Raw genomic sequence first — 17,532 nt, 5'->3', positions numbered from 1 at the left:
AGTTTATTACAATCTGTATACATTTTACGGTTGCTAAATCTTACACTCTAAAATCTATTGAAACTGAAGTAAATTGCCAGCACTATGCTACTAATGTTTTTACTTTCTTTTATTACTGAATTATAGCAATCACCTAAATTTTCGGGTATCATATTTCAACAAAAATATCCATTTTAACTGCTCACAAATCCATTTGAATAATGTTTTTGCGTAATATCTGAACATGCAGACAGAATAAAGGACTCACATTACCAAAACAGATAATTAATTTAAAAAGAATTCAGAAGAGAATTTTTCCTGATGTTCGTATGTGTCTCACATAACTAAAAAATGAGCAGCCGTAGAATGCTGAAAATAATATGTAGCTATGCATCTCTATTTTTGGCTGAAATTTTAGCTGCACCAAACACACACACATATATAGATATACACCCAATCCGTTACCTGGCTCGGTGAGTATATGTTGGTAAATTGTGCATTTTTTGCTTTAAAAGTGATTGAATTATGTTGTTCTCATGCTCTGGCTAAGTTTTTTATGACTTTAATTAATTTGCAAGCAACAGTTGTAGAATTATCAACAATTTAAAGGTTTAAGTGGTTTGAAGCCCAACGAATTGGATTGGATTATTTAATTATGGCAAAGCACACGAGGGCTATCTCCCTAAGGAAGGGATGCTTTCGTGGAGGACTTTCTAAGGGAAACTGGCTGGTATACACGTTACACATGGGGATAACCACGAAAACACCCATGCAGCCAGCCCGTTCGCGGGATTCGAACCTCGGACCGAACTACCAGTGTTCGGCATCTTTACCACTCGGCCGCAATGAGGCCCCCCCATTTGTTTACATTTGAAACTCTTAGCTAAACAGTGAATTAAATCAGTTTGTATATTCACATTAGTGCCTTTCTTCCAAGTGGGACCAAAAGTAAACTTTCAGTTTTGTAAATTAAAAAAAAAAAAAATATTCTTCCTGCCCTCTGACCAAATTGCTTGATTTTCTGCAGAAACTCTAACTTTAGTTGTATAAATTCTTTTTTGAAGTATTTTTAACTGCTTTTGGTGTTTTAGGTTTCTCTGTATTTTACTTTTTTTAATGAAGATGTTTTGAGTTATGTATTTTTGCCTTGCAGCGAAGTGAGAACTGAATTGATTGAAAGAGATATATATCTCTAATGAAATTCAAGGAAATAAGTTTAACCTTCCAGCACGCGCCTTGGCAATTTTACACGAGTACGCATGCAACGTATTTTTTACGACATCCGTTATTTGACCGTTGTTGGCGCAAAAACGACAGAAATGAGTGAATATTGATAATAAATTTGTTAACAAATAAAATATTAATCTTATTACTGCAAAATACAAATGATATCACATTCAAATATAAGTAAATTATTTTTAAGTTCTAATGTTAGTGAGATGGAAATGCAATGATGTATTTCATTATAGAAAATTTTAAATTTATTATTTAATAATTATATTTTAAAATCAAAGCTAATTTTAATATTCATCAAAGATAAGTATAGACAATAAAAAAGGGAAAACACCTTGGTAGGATAAAAAGTAAGTTTAGCATTACTTACTTCTGCAAGGAAATTTACTTCTTACTGGTTACAAAAACGCACTTTAAACTAACTTTAATGTTTTTATTAATTTCTAAAAAATAGAAATAAAAGAAAATAAGGAATGAAAATCGCTATTGTTCTCCCATCCAAAGGTTTGTTTGTCTTCCTCTTCTTCAACAGATAATTCTTGAAGAATCTGAACAAAATCAGCTGGTTGCATATATATTTTTGCCATGAAAACCGATATAAAATTTACAGAGCCAAATGTATTCAAATTAAAAAATACACGGCAATTAATAACACAAAATTACAAAATATTTGAGAAAAAAAATATTTTCCGAATTTTAAAACTTGACCACGCGAGTGTCGTAAATTTTATAAAAAAGCTGCCCGTAGCACAAAAGCCCAGTTAAAAAAAAAAAAAAAAAAGTCAAATGACTTCCTGTTGGCACATTCCATGATGTGGGGAAGGGTAGAAAGGAGGAATAGAAATGACCTTCAGCCGTCTCAGCTTCGATATGTGAAAAATGTGCATTAAAAACTTAATTTGTCGTAAATTTTGCACATACGCGCGTGCTGGAAGGTTAAATGAAATGCAGCAAAAAATGTGTATAGTCAGAAGGAATACTAGAAGGAAGTCATGTGGTGTCCACATCAAATATTTTTAATAAGGAGTTCATTACATGAAAATAGGTTTATGTTTAATATACTTACTGTAAATCATAATGCAAAACCTTCAGTATCTCTTTTGAAGTCCTCAGTAGTTTTTCTACTGTTCACTAACAGCAATTGTTTAACTATTCATGCATTAATGAGCAAAATTGTTATTATTTTTCTTATATATTCATTACTAACTTTTCTGTTTTTAATAATACTTTCCCCTTAATAAATCTTCCATTTAAACGACTCTTAACCATCAGTCCTTTAAAAAAAAATATTTAACAGAGTTCTGTTCTATAGCATTTTACTTTAACTATTGAAGGAATATTGATAACTTTATTTTTTGTAAAACGAGTGCTCAGTGATTATTTAGCTCTATTTTAAAGCAGAACTATTATAGTATATCAAATAAAATGACTTCTGGATTATGAGAATTTTCTAGAATTACTACAATGTTTTTTATTTTGAAAGAGTTTGTTATAAATGTAAAATGCATGAGACTTAATGACGACTCATCATATTTATCACAGATTTAATTAAATAAGTTTTACACAACAAAACAATAATTTCCATAATTAATGTAAGTATAATTAGTTCTGTTTTCATTACAAAAGAAACTACAAGAATTGCATGTAATAAATACCATTTTTCAATTCAAACAGACATTATGTTACAAGCCATTAAATTAGTAAATTTAAGAATCAGTGAAGTAAAAGCTGAAAACATATTAAAGAACTGTTTCAAACTAAAATAAACTGTGAGGGTAAATTTAGACTTATCTTAATACAAACAGCATAGCAGATATTTTACAAGGTATCATACCACTGTTTTAAGAAAAAACTAATTTTAATTTGGATTAAATATTAATTACATTCATGACTATTATAATAGTACTCTTACCTTTCTACTACTAGAAATTTTTATCAATTTGAAAAACATCAAACTATAAATGTTTTCATTAAAATTTTTGGCATTTCCGTTTTTATTTAAATCCAAAATATTTTTCAAAAAGAGCAATATACTCATAGTTTCTCATAATATTTTAATATGTTAAGCACCATGTCACCAGTGACTAACACTTTACTTTCTATTTGGACGTGAATCACTGAAATATAGTATACTTTTCATTTAAACATCAGGTTTGATTCGGCAAAACTGAATGTCATGGGTTAAACAGAAAAGAAGACAAAACAGGCCTGGTGCTTAATGTGTTAAAACTGATACTGTTAATTTTTTCAAATTTTAATCATACTACAAAAGAATCACAAAATAAGGTAAAATGCCCATACGGAACTTTATTATAAATTAACAGCAAAGATATTAAATATAATTCAGTGATTAAATTACATTAAGTATTTAATTTTTAGGAAAATACATCACTGCAGAAACATGCAAATAAATTTTAACAAAGCTTTTAAATTGATAAGTGAAAAAGCATTATAATGCATGCTACACATATCCACAGTGCATCTTTTATATTTAATACATAAATTAAAAAATGTTACTTCTTAAGCTTTTGAATTAAAACACATACTACAAAACAATGACTGGGTACTTTGAGTCAGGAAATACTTCCTTAACTACAACATATGAAATTTGTGCAAAATTAAATATCATAAAAATTTCAAATTAAAAATAACAATACATCTTACAAATATTAGATAAAACACATTTACGTGCCATCTGCTAAGAAAAGTGCATCCTAAAGCACAGGAAAGTAATATGGCTTTTAAAGATTTAAAAATCTATATATTTCTAAGCAACTATAAAAGTTTGAGTGCTGAAGGTTTAGTTATAAGCTAAAAGTTACGTAAGTTAAAAATTTAAATGGAGTTATAAAGGTCTAATGACTGCTTTAATATATTTACCAAATTTTAGTTAAATATATAAAATACTACAGTTAATAACATAATGAAATAATTTACTTTTATTATAAAATTGAAGATAATATACATAGAATTTAATGGCTTTTTTTTTTTTTTCTTTTTTTCTTTTTTTTACAGGATTAATTGCAAATTTGTATACAAATATAATTCGACCTTCCATACAAATCATTGGTAGGTTTTCTTATTAAATCAATAATTTGTTTTATTAAAATTTATAAGAAGATTATGCTTTAATCTGCAGTGATAAAAAGATAAAAACTGAATGATCTTATATTTCATAACTTAAAAGAATATTCACGGATGAAAATTTGAAATTAGTAATGGAATAATTATTGAAAAAAAGTGAGCGCAATAAAAACTTTCCACATGGAGAAGATTTTGTTCCAAGTAATATTCCCTTAAATTTGGAAATAAAATAGATGTGATAAAGCATAGATTTTTAAAGCTAAATGTCTATATTAGCTATGATACCTATGGTCGAGTACAGTATGCTATAACTTCCATGCTACCTTCTTTAAGAAATATTCCATTGTAAAAATAGAGAAAAAGTCTAGCACAATTATATTTCAGTAATTAGTAATAAATATTAAATAGTTTGAAATTAAACTAAAAATTTTTTAAACATTTTAAGCAAGTACTGATTGCCTACTTTAAAAATAAAATTCCATGAATGTGATTACTATGATAAAATACTTTGTGTGGTTTGCAAGAGAAACTAATCAAACACAAAAGTTCATTAAACCGAAAAAAAAAATGACATTCATTTTCACTTTTCAAACAGTCGGTGGGAATACAGAATCACGAAACGTAAGACTACATACATGTAATATCTTGGAAAAGCTCATGGCATAGTAAATACATTAAGAAGAAACTTGCAGGCACAAGCAAGGGTGCCATAGCAGCTTGTTCTTATAACAATTTTTTATACCGGTACAGATAAACTTGTGAAATGTATTTTTGAAGACAGCAGCAAATTGCAAAAGTGAAATGTCAAGCAAAAAGTGTCATAATCCCAAATGAAGGTTTAGTTTAAAGGATGAAAGAAATGTTTTGGTTTCCAAATTTTAAGTTCCAAATTCTACATCATTTTTGAAAAATACAATGCTCATGATTTATATGTCCATATTATTTTTTAAATTGTTATTTAATTCAAAATTTTATGATTTATATTTTCCATATATTATATTTCTCGTATGTTGCTGTTCTAATGCTTTTTTCTCAAAAAGGCTTTTCTGTTGCTAAGCCTTTTTTCCTTTGAAGGGAAAGTGGATTATGTAAGAGAAAAATAAAATCTATTCTTAACTGGCACTTTAATCTGGACATTTCCCCTTCTGTTCTAAAAGTAGGAACTATTCATCATACATCAATCTAAACTGTGTCATTTGAAAATTAATCCACATCACACAATCTTATAAAATGCTGCAGGGCAGGTACCTTTTATCCAATCAGACTGAAAATTTCATTTGAAACCAAAATCTTTTTGACTCTCTCCTACACTTGCTTTCAAATATGCCCCTTTTCTGCCTGCTTCCTTCTTTCTAATATGCATAGCTGCTCGGCTCCCTCTATAGCATCTACTGTCTTAAGATGAGCCAAGTTCCAAAAATGTGGGGTGCATGTTGTGACCATAATAATGTGCGAGTCAGATTATGTGTCTCAAGAACTGCTTTATCCAATAATAAAATCATGTATCTATGGCTATATTTGTCTACAAGTTTCAATCTTCTATCTATGCAATAAATCTCTCCAATCTATTCCATACATGCTAAATTTTATAACAGCGCTATACACGTTTGAGAAATAAACATAGAGAAAAGTGTAAATATCAGAAAGACTATATAATTTCATTGAGATAAAGAACTTGGTCATGAAATTAGTAAAAATAGCAAGATTACAAAACATACGAAAAAATGTACAACAACTGGGAGGGTTGGACAGACTCTGGAATTCACATTGCGTTTTTTGAAAGAACTAGACATCACTTTTGAAGTTACATATATAAACTTCCACTGCATTAAAAAAAAAAAAAAAATATTTTCAAAAGACAGCTTCTTATGCTTTTTCTTTCTCTAATTGAGAACCCTTCCAAAAACAACAAATAAGAAAGTGACAAATAACAGTTGTAATAAGATTACAGACTCTATTCTCACATGCTTTTAATTTAGTTCTATTTAATCCGGGTTATATTACAGCCTGAAAAGTGATTGATATGGCTGGCAGCTAAGTGTGAGAACAGTAATAAAATACCAGTTTATTAAAAACTGCCATGAAACAATGTCAAAAAATAATTAATCATATCCAGCTGTAAAATACAATTCATGCAATCTAGCATGAAGAAATTTTCTTTGGCACATAAAATGTGAGCATGAGTGCAAGTTAGTGCCACTTATAACTATAATTTAAAATTAACATTATATGATAATGCTATCTTCAGAATAAAAATTTTAAAAAAATTGCATAGAATGCCTATACTTAAAATATTTGCATGAAATGTACATACAAAATTTTACTCACGTATCATCGAAATGATACATAATACATAAAAGTGTTAGTATATACAGTAGTAAAATTCAAAAGCATGAAGGAAAAGAGGTTAGATGTTCTATGTAATTAGCCTAAATCTTAAATAATAATAATAATTAAAAAATTAATTTTCATTCAGTATGTATAATGAGCATATACAGAAAAATCTAAGAAAAAATGTGAATGCTGTCTTCACATATGGTCCCATGATGTCAAATTTACATGTACATACAAATGTGTACCACATACAGCATCTTATTTGTGTTTGTGCAGAGATCTCTTATCATAGTATAATAAACATACTGAAACTTTAAAAAAGTCAGTGTGCTTCTCCAGTATCGAAGAAATCATCATTCCCAAAAGATATTCCCCTTTGAAATCCATCCTAAATTTAAAAAGAAAATATATATGTAATCAGATAAATACTAGCAATGCAAAAGATTTCTAAATGAGAATAATGATACATATATAAAGTAAATCAAAATTCTAACTTTAATAGTCTATTAACTCTCTATTTTAATTTGGTTATTTTCCTCTTCGGTCCCCAAAATAAAATAATAACTGCTTACAATAAATTTCTCTAAACTGTATCACTTCAAAATTAGTCCATATCGTGTGATTTTTACATAATGTTTATGAAGGAACTTAACATCATGCTTCAGGCAATAATAATTTCAAATTTGGGAATTTTAACATTACCAACCAATCAAAATAAAGGTAAACTTATACTCTGAATTATGAGTGCATCTTGGACATGTTACGTTCTCTCCTTTGGTTGCACTTATGTATCAATGCAACCATGTTGGCACAATTTAGTGATTTTTCACAAATGAAAAGGTAAAAGTTACTTATCAGATGCAGGTTGGTGGTTTTCATGACTTTCTTTTAAGAAGATTCCCAAACTTTTGACATTATCAACATATGAAAAAAAAAAAAAAAAAAAAAAAAAAAAAACAGAATTTAGCAATTTAAAATATGAATTTTAATTATTAAAGAAGGATTATACTATGCATTAAAAAATAAAATGCTTATATTCTTCTTCAAATCTTTTTGTAATTATTTGTGCTATTCTTCTCCCTATGAACACAATGATCTATTTTCACTTAAATAATTAAATAATCGCAGAACTGCAGAGACTCAATACAATGCAAAACTCTACAATACTTGCTAACTACCAAATGTCATCTCCTCATTGCTCCCTTTAGAGATTTTACAACAAAATTCTGTTCTCCAGAAATTTTATAACAGTTTCTTCCATTGCTGGCAAATTCAGCAAGTGCATATTTCAAAATTAAATTTAAGGGCAAAAATATCATGGGACTGTGGAGAGGGGAAAAAAAAAAAAAAAAAAAAAAAAAAAACACTGGAACTATGAATACAACAAAATGAATGAATACTAAAATCATGGCATTACTTGACTGAGGAATTCTGTTATGAGCATGGTTGCCCAAAGAATGGTTAAGTACATGTTTGCCAGAGTTTGGCATATTATGAAAATTTGGCGACTTGTATTAAGGTGGCTATGATAACTCACAAGTACCCTTTGATTTGCTACTGTCAATTGCTAATGCTTGGTGCTCTTGTTCTCTTAAATATATTTCATAAGTAAACAGAAACTGATGCATTTTTCAAGAACAGGTGTACTTGGGTACTTACACACCTAAATTATCTGTCTTTACTTAATAAATGTTGCCAACAGAAATAAAAAGTACATTAATTGTAAGTGCATACTACAATGTAACAGTAATAATTTTGAAGAGAAGATGGAGATATTTGCAATCATGGCTAGCTATAGAATATCCTCCAACACATTTAACAAAACATGTAGCAACTTAGTAGGTGCAATCTGAATAAATTAAACAGTTTCAATCCTGTATTTTGATACTTAAAAGCATTATGTTATCATTATATAGCACAATCTAGTGTTAAATTACCGAAATTACTTCTCATTTAAATATCTTAAATTTTATTTACATATGCACATATATATGAAAATATATTTGAGAGTCAATTTGAGAATTCTCCAAAATAGAATCAATTTTTCATAACATATTAACAATAAGATAAAAACATTCAGTAAAGTAAATCACATGTGGAGCAAATAAACTATAGGTTACACATTTTATTCAAGTTCTCAAACTGAACTAAAAATTTTATTATTATTATTATTGCTAAGACACTATTAATGTTATCATTTATTTTTTAATTATAAAATAGTTAGCTAAGATGCTGTAATAATCCTAAGAAACATGAATGTAAGATATGCGACTTAAGGAAAGAAAACATTATTCACAGTACTTACCTAGTGATGCCAGAGGAATAAACATAACAAAATTTCACAAGTGAATATATTATTTATTTTACTTTTTTTTTTCTGCAATATTATTATATATCTTAGGTAAATATTTAGATCACACATTAAACATGCCAGATCTACAGAAGCTTGGCTCTCACACTTTAATAAGAACACATACAGATACACACAAGATAGTCTTGATCTATCAACTGCAAAAAAATCATGAGCAAGTGTAGAATAGTAAATATTCACTAAAATAGGCTGTTTCCTGCTAAAAATATACAATCAAAAGTCGTTAATTCGGACACCCATAATTCGGAATGATCTATAATCCGGACCTCAAAGCTAAAAACTTTCTGCGCATGCTCCGCGTTGACACATGCGCATAGGACCTCTTACGACTGCGCATTCGCGTGTGCGCAAGCGCAGAATACGTTTTCAAGTGCGTGTTTTATGTATAACGGACGGTGTAAGCTAAAATGATATAATTATCTATTTCAGTTAATGTTGATGATTGCGTTGTTCCTTAATTTTCGAATTGGATCCGGCTTATTATTTTTTGCAGACTGTAAGAGCAATACTAAAAAAGTAAACTTGAACTTTCGATTATGTCAAATAGAATTTTTGATTCTGGAGCTCCCAAAGGATCGTACAAAACGAAAGTATGTTTCGATGTCCATCAAACAAAAAGTGGAATTGCTGAAAAAAATGGATAAAGACATGAAGAATGTGACAGAGAGGTTAGTGAAAACGAAAAAATTTTGATTGACAAGTTAGTCGGTATTCTCGGCACAGCAATTAACGGGACTTGAACAGCGGAACTTTGTAAGTGAACAAAAAATTATGTCTGTTTATAGAATTAAAGAGAAAGTATTATCACATAAAACGAAACAACTTACATTGAAAGAAATGTTTAATAAAGTAAACAAATAAATATTAAGCTTTTTTTTGTAAATTTTGATACCCTTTAGATCATAATTGTTCCTTATTTCATAAATTACGGTTTCATATTTTTAATTTTAGAATTTCTGCATGCCATCTTACGCGATTTAAACTGATGATCTATAATCCGGAAAAATCGATAATCCGGAATCGCCGAAGTCCCGACGAGTCCGGATTAACGACTTTTGACTGTACTTATTTGCAGAATTTTACATGAAACACAATATTGCAGGTGTTAAATATGCGGTCAATTCTTGCACGAGGTAAGGAAAAATTATTCACACTTGAAGATCTTAACATCATCCATCATTTTAGATCATTCTTATAACATTTAACCACAAAAGGCCTGACGTATCTTAATCGGTTACAAAAATTATGGAGATAAACTCACTAAAGTGCAGGTAGAGTCTTGCTCACAAAAATAGCAGCGGAATAGCATTTAGAATAGGCGAGCAATGGCGACAGGAGAAGGAACAAGGCTGAAGCCTGCCCTTCACCCCACACTCCAAGCAACAGAAGAGAGAAAAAACTAATCAGAGAAGTCCCTTGGTGAGTTGTGCGGAATCTATGATGATGCTAAACAATATGAAATGCAAAGTGCAGGCTTGCTTGAATACTAATATTTCTTTATTTTCACTGACAAACATTTTTTAAGCAAAGAGAGATAAAGTGGCACAGTAAGCAGCCTGTTCTTGAAGAACCTATTGGAATTTTAAAATACATTTGAAGAAAGAAGGAATGCTGGCATTAGCAAGTTCGTAGTAGCACAGCAAAGATGAGAATAGGACATGTCTACAATGAACACCGGATTCCAAATGACTTACTTTCAACTGTATTTTAATATGCAATATGTTTTGATTCTCAAATTTGAAATTATTATTGGCTGAAGTGTTATTTAAGTTCTTGCATCATCAGCATTACGCAGGAATATGAAATGAATTAATTTAGAAGTCACACAATTTTGAGAGATTTATTACAATCAATTACTATTTTTAGGATAGAAATAAGAAATAATGACACTAAAAGAAAAGTTAAGAGACTGTTGCAAATTAAACTCCGAGTTTTCATTCATATATTTTGTATCTTATATAAGTAAATGGAATAACCAAATTCTCATCACTATGTTTAAATAAATATTACATAAGATGAGTTTTATTTAACTGATAGTTACTCCAGTTGATTAACCATGTTTTTTCATTTTGTAATTACATATTTTGCCAAATAATCCACCTTTCCTGTCCTTTTCTAAGAGATATTTACAGTGCTCAATATAATAAAGTCCCTTTTTTTTTTTTTAAATTTACATTTAACACTGAATTTTTAAAATTATACCAAATATAAAACAAAAAAGACCCCAGAAATTGATATTAATTTAAGCCCCTTAAAATATTCTGGATATATTTCATAATCCACAGAAAGTTCTCCAAGATAAAAATATGCCTTTGTTCACTTGTGAATTAAATATCTATATAAACAGCACAAATAACCAAAATAAATTTGTGGACAGCAAATTATTGCCAAACTTGAATTTTGTGACTGTATGAAAACCATTCTAGATGCTTTTAAGAGTATCTGAAAAACTATTGAGAATTTCAATGCTTTTAATCATTTATTAATCAATAGGAATATCAATGCTTGCACAATGATGACATTCTAAATCCTTTTGTACAACTATGCTGCATAATGAAAGAAACATTCACAAGATGATAATGCTTATCTTACAATGTTCAACAAGCAGTAATAACACTCTCGAAATGAAACAGACCAACAAGCCCAGTCTCCTGACAGAAATTCAACATGCAAGATATTTCTAAAGATATGTATGCTACTGAATTCAGACTGTCATTTAACAACAACAGACAGCTTATACCCAACCTTACGGCAAATACCATATATCCTCGAATATTATCCCCCCTTTTTTTCTGCTGATTTTAACACCCAAAAATAACCAAGTGTGTGGGGGGAATTATGCAAATAATTTAATTTCTGAAGTAAGCAGTTACAGTAAGAAGAAAACAAAAAGTAATCATAAATAAAATACAGGTAACTATCATAATATTATTTCTTTAAAAGAAACCAATATTCCAATAAGAATACGTTGTAACGTTAACATTTCATATCTAATAAAATATCTTCATCTCTACTTCCCAGTAACTTGAATCTTATTTGTTCTTATTGTCTCTGCTACTTCTTAAGCCTCAAATCATCCATAAATAGAGAAGGTTAATAAGCAGTTGTTGACTCAGCAAAATCGTAGACCGAATGTTAGTTCATTTTTGCTCGTTCTCTCAAATTTCTCCTCATTCTAAATTATGCGAATATTTTTCAAATTTTCAGAATCTGTAGCTAAAATGTCAGGGAAAAAATATATGAGGAAATACGGTTTTTATTGCTTTCCACAAAGCTGATAAATTGTATAAAAAATATCACAGAAAATTATGCAATATACTTGCACTCTTGTAGAGAGTGACTGCAACCCACATGAAATTAACCTACTTCATTTTGAGAAATTCTCATGGGGAAGTTTTCTGATATAAAATAATACTTACACCATTCCAAAAAGAAAATCATATATCATGTTTTCACTAAATTTCATCAACATCCTTCACCCAATTTGTTTACTATGATTTTTCTGATAGTCCTCATGCACAAACCAGTATGTATATTATACTTCGCTGACAGAAACTGAACTCATAAAATTCATAGTTAACAAGAAATATGAATAAAATTTGCTGTTTAAAATAGAAAAACAGATCTAGGTCAATTAAAATTTAGTAACTGTGTGCATAACTACTTGCATTAAACAAACTAATTTTTCATTAATGCACAACATATAGTAATTTAACATGTAGAACAAATAATTTAACACAGCAAAGAATGTTTTAAAAGATTAAAAAAGCAATTTTTAAAATCTTATGTAAGTTAATAAATACGTACTCTCATTTCAAATATCTTCTTATCAATTTCACCAATTGCATTTTCTAAATCCATTGCATGTATTGGTATAGTACTAAAATCATCCATTCCAAATGGGTCTGTACTTGTCTGTTTTGGGTTAAAAGGAGGTGCACCAAAAATATCAGTCTTTACTGTAGATCCTAATTTGGGAAAGAAGAAGGGAAATGAGTTAGTTTGCTTATTATTTTAAACAAAAATGTGAAATCCTCATTTTTGAAATTGAATTACAAACTACTGTCCAGAAAACCAAAAGAAAACTATTATATATATATATATATTATATACATATTATATTATAATATATATATATACATACAAAATGAGAAAAACCTTGAGAAACTAATTTAAAAGGTTTAAAGTACTTTTCAGTTAACAAAGCATGTTGCTCAAACAACAAATATGGAAACTTGCTTAAAGTAACAAATGATGCTAAGAATCCTGTAATTTTTATGACATTATAGGTTATAGCTCATAACCTCTGATGTTATCATAAAGTCAATCTCTGAGGGTTTGAGGGTTCTATAAGTTATAGATTGTAATTTGATTCTTGGTTCTTATTTACCAAATTCCTTTTGACGAGAATCTTAAATCCAGATTGCTTATTTTCCATTGTTTAAATCTCCATTTGTTCATTTAATTAATTCTCAGACAATTTAGGTTGTTAATTTTTGGTTACCATTGTTAGACATTTTCTCATGCTTGGATCACAAACATTGCAGTCTAATTCTTTGGAGTCAGCAGTTTATTATTTTATCGATTGTCTCTTGCTCTACTTTTTACATTAATTTTAATGCTTTTTCAGTTATCATTCCCTTTCTGATTTCTGAATATACTTCAAAGCTGTTTCTCCCTCATTTGATGTCAAGGTTGTTTTCCATGCAACATCTACAAGGGCAGTCCGATAGATAAGTACTTAGTCTACAAAATAAAAGCGAAAAATTTTGGAAAAGTGGCGATTTATTTCTCAACATAGTCTTCTTTCAACTCGATACACTTGACCCAGCGATGCTCCAGCTTCTTTAACCCGTCTGAAAAATACGTTTTCTGGAGGTCTGCAAAGTAGGTCTCCGTGGCGGCGATAACCTCCTTATTCGACTTAAATTTCTGCCCAGCGAGTGACCTTCTCAAGTTTGGAAACAAAAAGAAGTCACACGGGGCCAAATCTGGAGAATACGGTGAATGGGGCAGCTGTTCCTAGCCTAATGCGACCAATTTGGCTGTGGCGACGGCGGAGGTGTGAGCTGGTGCGTTGTCATGGTGGAAGAGCTCTTTTTTCTTCCCCAAATGGGTCGTTTTTTTCTGCAATTCGAGGTCGAATCGGCTCAATAGTTCGGCATAGCAGAGCCCTGTGACCGTTTTGCCCTTCTCCAGGTAGTCGATGTAGATCACACCTTGTGAATCCCAGAAAGCGGTGGCCATCACCTTTTCGGCCGATGGGACAGTCTTTGCCTTCTTCGGAGCATATTCGCCAGGTAAAGTACACTGTTTCGACTGTTCCTTGGTCTTTGGTGTGTGAATCCACGTTTCATCAACGATCACGAAACGACGCAGAAACTCCTTCGGAATGTGCTTAAACAGTGTCAAACACTGCTCTGAAGTGGTCTCACAGATGCGCTTGTTGTCCGGAGTAAGCAAACGCGGCACCCATCAAGCCGACAGCTTTCTCATGCCCAATATTTCATGCAGGATATGACCCACACGGTCTTTTGACATGCCTACTGTCTCAGCTATCTCACGCACCTTTAATTGGTGGTCTGCCAATATGAGATTGTGGACTTTTGTCACGTTATTCTCCGTGGTAGCCGTTTTTGGGGCACCTCATCAAAAACTGATGTGCGACCATGTTGAAACTCGTTAAACCAATTTTTGACAGTCGCCATTGAAGGAGAAGAGTCACCATACACAGCATACAAGCGCTCTTTGATTTCGCTGCGTGATTTCCCTTCCAAAAACAAGAATTGAATCACCGACCGATATTGCTCTTTTTCCATTTTTCTAAAATCCGCAGACACGCCCGCTTCCACATGCGGTCAAAACAAAACTACAAATCCAATATGACTGAAATTTTGACAGTAGCCGTCTACAAGGGGATATACTACACGATAATAAATTTCTCTTACGATAGTGGTGCCGTCGGGGGGTGAGGCTAAGTACTTATCGGACTGCCCTCGTACGTCTCACTTCATCAGATTCTGATTGTTAATAAAAAGCTACCTTCTTTCATTGCTATTTTTGTTTGCATTGTTGTTTATAAATCCGGTGTTGCTTTGATTTTTAAAATCATTTCAATTGTTTAGTACTTAGCAATATTATGATAAGGAGAATGAATTTCAAATATATGCTGCCCAGGACAGAAATCAATGCATGATTGCTGAAATTGCAAGAAAAACTGACTTAAAAACAAAACTTATACAGCAATCATACCATATTAAAGTACACAATTTTGTTTTGCACTCATTTTGAAGTATTTTTCATGTATTACAATTAGTTTTAAGGAGCTAGGCCATCTACCAATGATACAGTACAATGGGTTCCCCCCCCCAAAAAAAATAAGTCACCCTTCACACAAAAAAGCAGCTCAAGCATTAATTTTAAAATCTTTTTCTGTATTCATTATTGAAATTATAAATAATAATGTCTTTGAATTTTCTAGCTGCAGTGCATTCTTACTTCAATTCTCAACAGACATTCATGTCTTAGTTTGACTCTGTGCTGTTTAGCTTGTATATATATATCAGTTTATTCTAAAAGTTTTTCTTTTCAGAATTAATCAAAATAAGAATATATTATAGAACAAGCACAGTGAACACACTCTAAGACAACCATCTGTTTTCAAGCAGTAAACGTTTTGTAACAACAACACTCAACAAAATATTTATCTGTCATTTTAATTTGAAGCCTTCCCAGACATTCTGGCTAGTTTATATCGATTTATTTCTCTTTAACCCTCTCAGCGTTACGACCGGAAAATTCCGTACAGAAGGTTGCCTTCCACATTCATTATACATGAAAATTTCTGCTAGCTTTTAATGTATCGGATTTCAGTTTGGATGTATATTGGCAGAAAAGGAATCAAGGTACAAAATGAGAGTCATTTTTTTAATTAAAATCAAGAAAATATTACTTATTCATGACATTTTGAGGAACTTTGAAATTTTAGGGCTAAACCCGTAACGCTCAGAGGGTTAAGCATCTTTTCTAACAATTCGAGATTTGTCTCCATATGCAAACCAATGCTCTCACTAGTTTCTTTGTGCTTTATCTCCTAACTTGTCAACCTCTCCATAATGTACCTATGAGGGTTTACTTGATCTGGTAAAAGTTAAATAGTCCTCAACAGATATGAAGCAAATTATTGCTATGTCTGAAAGTAACTACAAAGTCAAACAAAAGTTTAAATAAGACTCTTATTTAAAAAGAACTTAAAATATAAAGGCATATTCTTATGCTAACAAAATCAATTGCAACTCATGGTGATGTAATTAAACAAGAACAGTCAAAATTCAAACTAAAAATGTGGACCAGCGGTCTTATCGCTGACTCTACAATTTAATTTTAATTTAAGCTGGCTCAGTAACTCTATCGTCATAACAAATTCAAAAGTCAGCAGCGATAATGCAAATTACAAATTATCAGAGATGGAGGAACTAATGTAGCGAGCCAGCGGAGATCAGAAACACACTGTCTCCCAAAAAACTCAGTTTAAAAACTGTCTAAGTGATTTGCATTCTGGAAGGAAGCAGAAATGGGAAATTATAGTAAAGGATGAAATTATAAACAGCTGGGTAATTTACATAATAATAACTATATATATATATATAAAGAATAATTCTCTTTATGTATTTGGTTTCTTTCTTCAGCATGTTTCCTTTTCCTTTTAGAATTTTTGGATTTAATTAAAGATTTCTGTTATTAAAAAAATAAATAAATAAATAAATAAAATAAATAACTAAATTTAGAATGTATAGAAAAAGCTCCTAATTTTATTTCTTTAGTAATATGAACATTCAGAAGAAATATGAAATATATAGGGTAAGGGCCGGTTGCAGAGCTGGTGTGGCAGTTTTAGAAGTTAGTGACACACTGAGCAACAAAATCTAGAAATGGCAAAATGTTTAAAATTTACAGCAGGCATTGGAAGCAGAATTTAGAAAGGCACTAGGCAGCAGAATTTAGGATCCACAAAGATAAGTTTAATATTCTACGTGATTGCATTAGGTGAGAAAATGCCTAGCTCCTCTTCATTAAGACATATTGCATTAATCTTTTAAATTGTCAGTTTCCAATTTCTTTATTAATAAAAAAATTCCTTTCTATATTGCCTGTCCATGTGATAAGATTAGAAGCATTCTTGATATTTTCCATGCTTATGTCTGGTGAAAAGTAGAGAAAATAAAGAGAAGATAAACATGTTAAGAAAAGGATTAGTACCAGAAGTAAAGCATGTTATAATATTATGTTTTCATTGTTCTTCCAGATGTTCTCTAAAAAGTAAGAAATTCATCGCAAACTTTCTATAAAATATGTACTTTAAATATTAATATCATAGAAACATTTTTCATTTTGTCACATTTTTCTAGAATCTGCTAGAATCGTGGGTCTATAAAGCTTGCCTTCAAATCCTTCTAAACTTTCCAAGCTGCCATGCCTAAAATCCTAAAGAAAAATTACCCTTACCAATTATGTAACAGCAAAAAAGCAGA

At 30.5% G+C, this 17,532-nt stretch overlaps 1 protein-coding gene across 2 annotated transcripts in view; it reads right to left on the bottom strand.

Annotated features, from left to right (window-relative positions):
* Window positions 1-2,739: 2,739 nt before the first annotated feature.
* Window positions 2,740-17,532, bottom strand: part of LOC118192356 (PTB domain-containing engulfment adapter protein 1-like) — a 77,003-nt gene continuing 62,210 nt past the window's right edge. For both annotated transcript variants that reach the window (XM_035363302.2, XM_035363301.2), the window contains exons 11-12: window positions 12,809-12,969; window positions 2,740-7,018 (exon numbers count right to left, since the gene is read on the bottom strand). In XM_035363302.2, coding sequence (XP_035219193.1) covers window positions 6,953-7,018; window positions 12,809-12,969 — 227 coding nt within the window. In that variant the 3' untranslated portion in view covers window positions 2,740-6,952. The remainder of the gene's footprint in view (window positions 7,019-12,808; window positions 12,970-17,532) is intronic.

This window comes from Stegodyphus dumicola, chromosome 4 (genome assembly GCF_044657685.1).
Source record: "Stegodyphus dumicola isolate Sdum_Otavi_A_Nest chromosome 4, ASM4465768v1".
In the NCBI taxonomy this organism is placed as follows: Eukaryota; Metazoa; Arthropoda; class Arachnida; order Araneae; family Eresidae; genus Stegodyphus; species Stegodyphus dumicola.
The sequence above is the reverse complement of the archived record's forward strand: the minus strand, read 5'-3'. Positions and strand labels throughout refer to the sequence as shown.